The sequence below is a fragment of the Montipora capricornis genome, chromosome 6 (assembly GCF_036669925.1).
Source record: "Montipora capricornis isolate CH-2021 chromosome 6, ASM3666992v2, whole genome shotgun sequence".
NCBI lineage: Eukaryota > Metazoa > Cnidaria > Anthozoa > Scleractinia > Acroporidae > Montipora > Montipora capricornis.
Window position 1 is genome coordinate 74414096 of NC_090888.1, and position 2252 is coordinate 74416347.

General features: G+C 44.7%; 1 protein-coding gene across 1 annotated transcript in view; it reads left to right on the forward strand.

Annotated features, from left to right (window-relative positions):
- Window positions 1-295: 295 nt before the first annotated feature.
- Window positions 296-2252, forward strand: part of LOC138054435 (uncharacterized) — a 5060-nt gene continuing 3103 nt past the window's right edge. The window contains exons 1-2 of the mRNA XM_068900876.1: window positions 296-623; window positions 1857-2104. Of these exons, the coding sequence (XP_068756977.1) occupies window positions 296-623; window positions 1857-2104 (576 nt within the window). The remainder of the gene's footprint in view (window positions 624-1856; window positions 2105-2252) is intronic.

Here is a 2252-nt window from a genome sequence, read left to right on the forward strand (position 1 = left end):
TGTAAGTTTGTCGAGTACGAGTTATTCAGAGTTTTACTTCGTGGAAACTACGTTCCTTTTTGGAATAAATCTTCTTGTTGTTGTTCCGACAACCCTGCGTTCAGTTTAGTTTGCAAGCTACCTTTCCTCAAAACGTTCGAACTCGTAACAGTGGGGGCCTGTCCGGGAGAGGAATTCATTTGTTTGCTGACTACAGAAACCAGGAAAGGACAATTCAAGAAGGAGTTACAGCTAAAGTAAAGAGAACTGTACAAGAGAGTATATTGTGTTTTTGCTGTGAAATACTGCTATGGAAATGGATAAGTTTATACAGATTGGAGAAAAGTTCGGATTGGAGGGAGAAAAGCTGCTCGAGTTTGTAGAGAAGCAACAAAAGTTAGAGGAAGAAAAACTAGAAAAACGTAGACAATGGGAGGAGGAAAGAGAAGAAAAGCGAAGGCTGTTTGAAGAAGAAAAGGAAGAGAGACGTCGATTACTTGAAGAAGATAAAAGAAGAGAAGACGAAGAGAGAGAAAGTAGGCGACAAGAACGCGAACTAAGAAAATTGGAGATGAAAGCCGAGTTGTTGAAACAGAAAGAGGCTATTGAAGCGGCAAAAAGAGAACATGAGCTGGAGATTGCACGTTTGGCTGTGGAGAATGCTCAAGGACGTCCTGAAGTGAGAGAGAACCGGGCTAAGGCACCTAAACTCCCCTCGTTTGTTGATGGTAAAGACGATTTGGACGCGTATTTGCAGAGGTTCGAGAGATTTGCCGAGACAGCTAAGTGGAAAAAAGATGGATGGGCATCGAAGCTCAGTGCTCTGTTGTCTGGACGGGCACTAGAAGTGTATTCACGTCTATCGGAGGACGCAGCTAAGGATTATGACAGGGTAAAGATTGCGTTAATGAAGAGATATGACCTTACCGAAGACGGCTATCGTCGAAAATTTAGAGCATCCAAACCAGAAGTTGACGAAAGTCCGGAGCAGTTTATTGTGCGACTGGACAGATACCTGTTACGGTGGCTAGAGCTTTCGAATACTGCGCGAACCTCTTATGGTCTTAAGGACTTGATCGTGAAAGAACAATTTATTGACTCTTGCCCTAAGGATTTGGCAATTCATCTGCGAGAAAGGGCACCTGAGACTCTAGCAAAGATTGCGAAGATCGCTGACCAGTACTTGGAGGCTCATGGTAAACATTTGTTCAGCTCAGCGAGCAGAAAGCCAACAGTGCAGCCTGAGAGGGAAGAGGCCAAGAACATGCAGATTAATCCACCAGCTCTGCATTGCTTTAAGTGCAACACCCGAGGTCATAAAGCCGTCAACTGCCCAACCCTAACAAGAAAGTGTTTCCTATGTGGCAAGCAGGGACATGAAGCTAGAAACTGTCGATCAGGTGGACGCAGATCAGGAGGACAAAGTAAGGATGGTAACCCTGTGCAGCGTGGTCAAGTGAGTGCCAGTTGTCTAGTTCATCCACCTGAGTTTAAACCTACTGATGAAGAAGTTAAGGCCTGTATTAAAGATGATAAGTTTCTGTTAGCCTGTGGTAAGAAGATTCCATTGTTAAGTAGTGCTTGTGTTGAACCGTTGACTGGAGTGAGAAGTAAAATGCCTGTCGTGAAAGGTAGAGTTGGAGAGAAGCCTGTTGATGTCCTGAGAGATACTGGTTGTAGTGGAATTGTAGTAAAGAGGGACCTTGTGTCTGAGGATCAGTTTACTGGCGAATTTAATGTTATGCTGCTCATTGACAATACGGCAAGGAAAGTTCCCATCGCAAAGATTGATGTTGATACACCTTATCTTAAGGGCCAAGTGGAAGCGCAGTGTCTTCCCGATGCTGTTTATGATTTAATTATTGGTAATGTACCAGGCGCAAGAGCCGCTGACGACCCAGACTCAATCTGGCAAGTCCCTGTACAAGAAGCTTGTGCTGTAACCACGAGAAGTCAAGCTAAGAAAGCTGGAGAACATATTCCGTTGAAGGTACCTGATACCAAAGAAAGTCCTGTAGTTGATAGAGAAAAGCTCAAGAAGATGCAGCGTGACGATGAGAGCCTACAGAAATTTTGGGAGAAAGATGACGTAGTTGTGAGAGGCCAGGCTGACACTTCATTTGAAGTGAAAGGTGGAGTTCTGTACCGCGTCTACAAGCACCCTTATGTGAACGAAGGTAAACCCCTGAAGCAGGTTATGGTTCCTGTGCAGCTGAGAGGTCGAATAATGGAACTAGCGCACGGATCGATCATGGGAGGTCACATGGGAATAA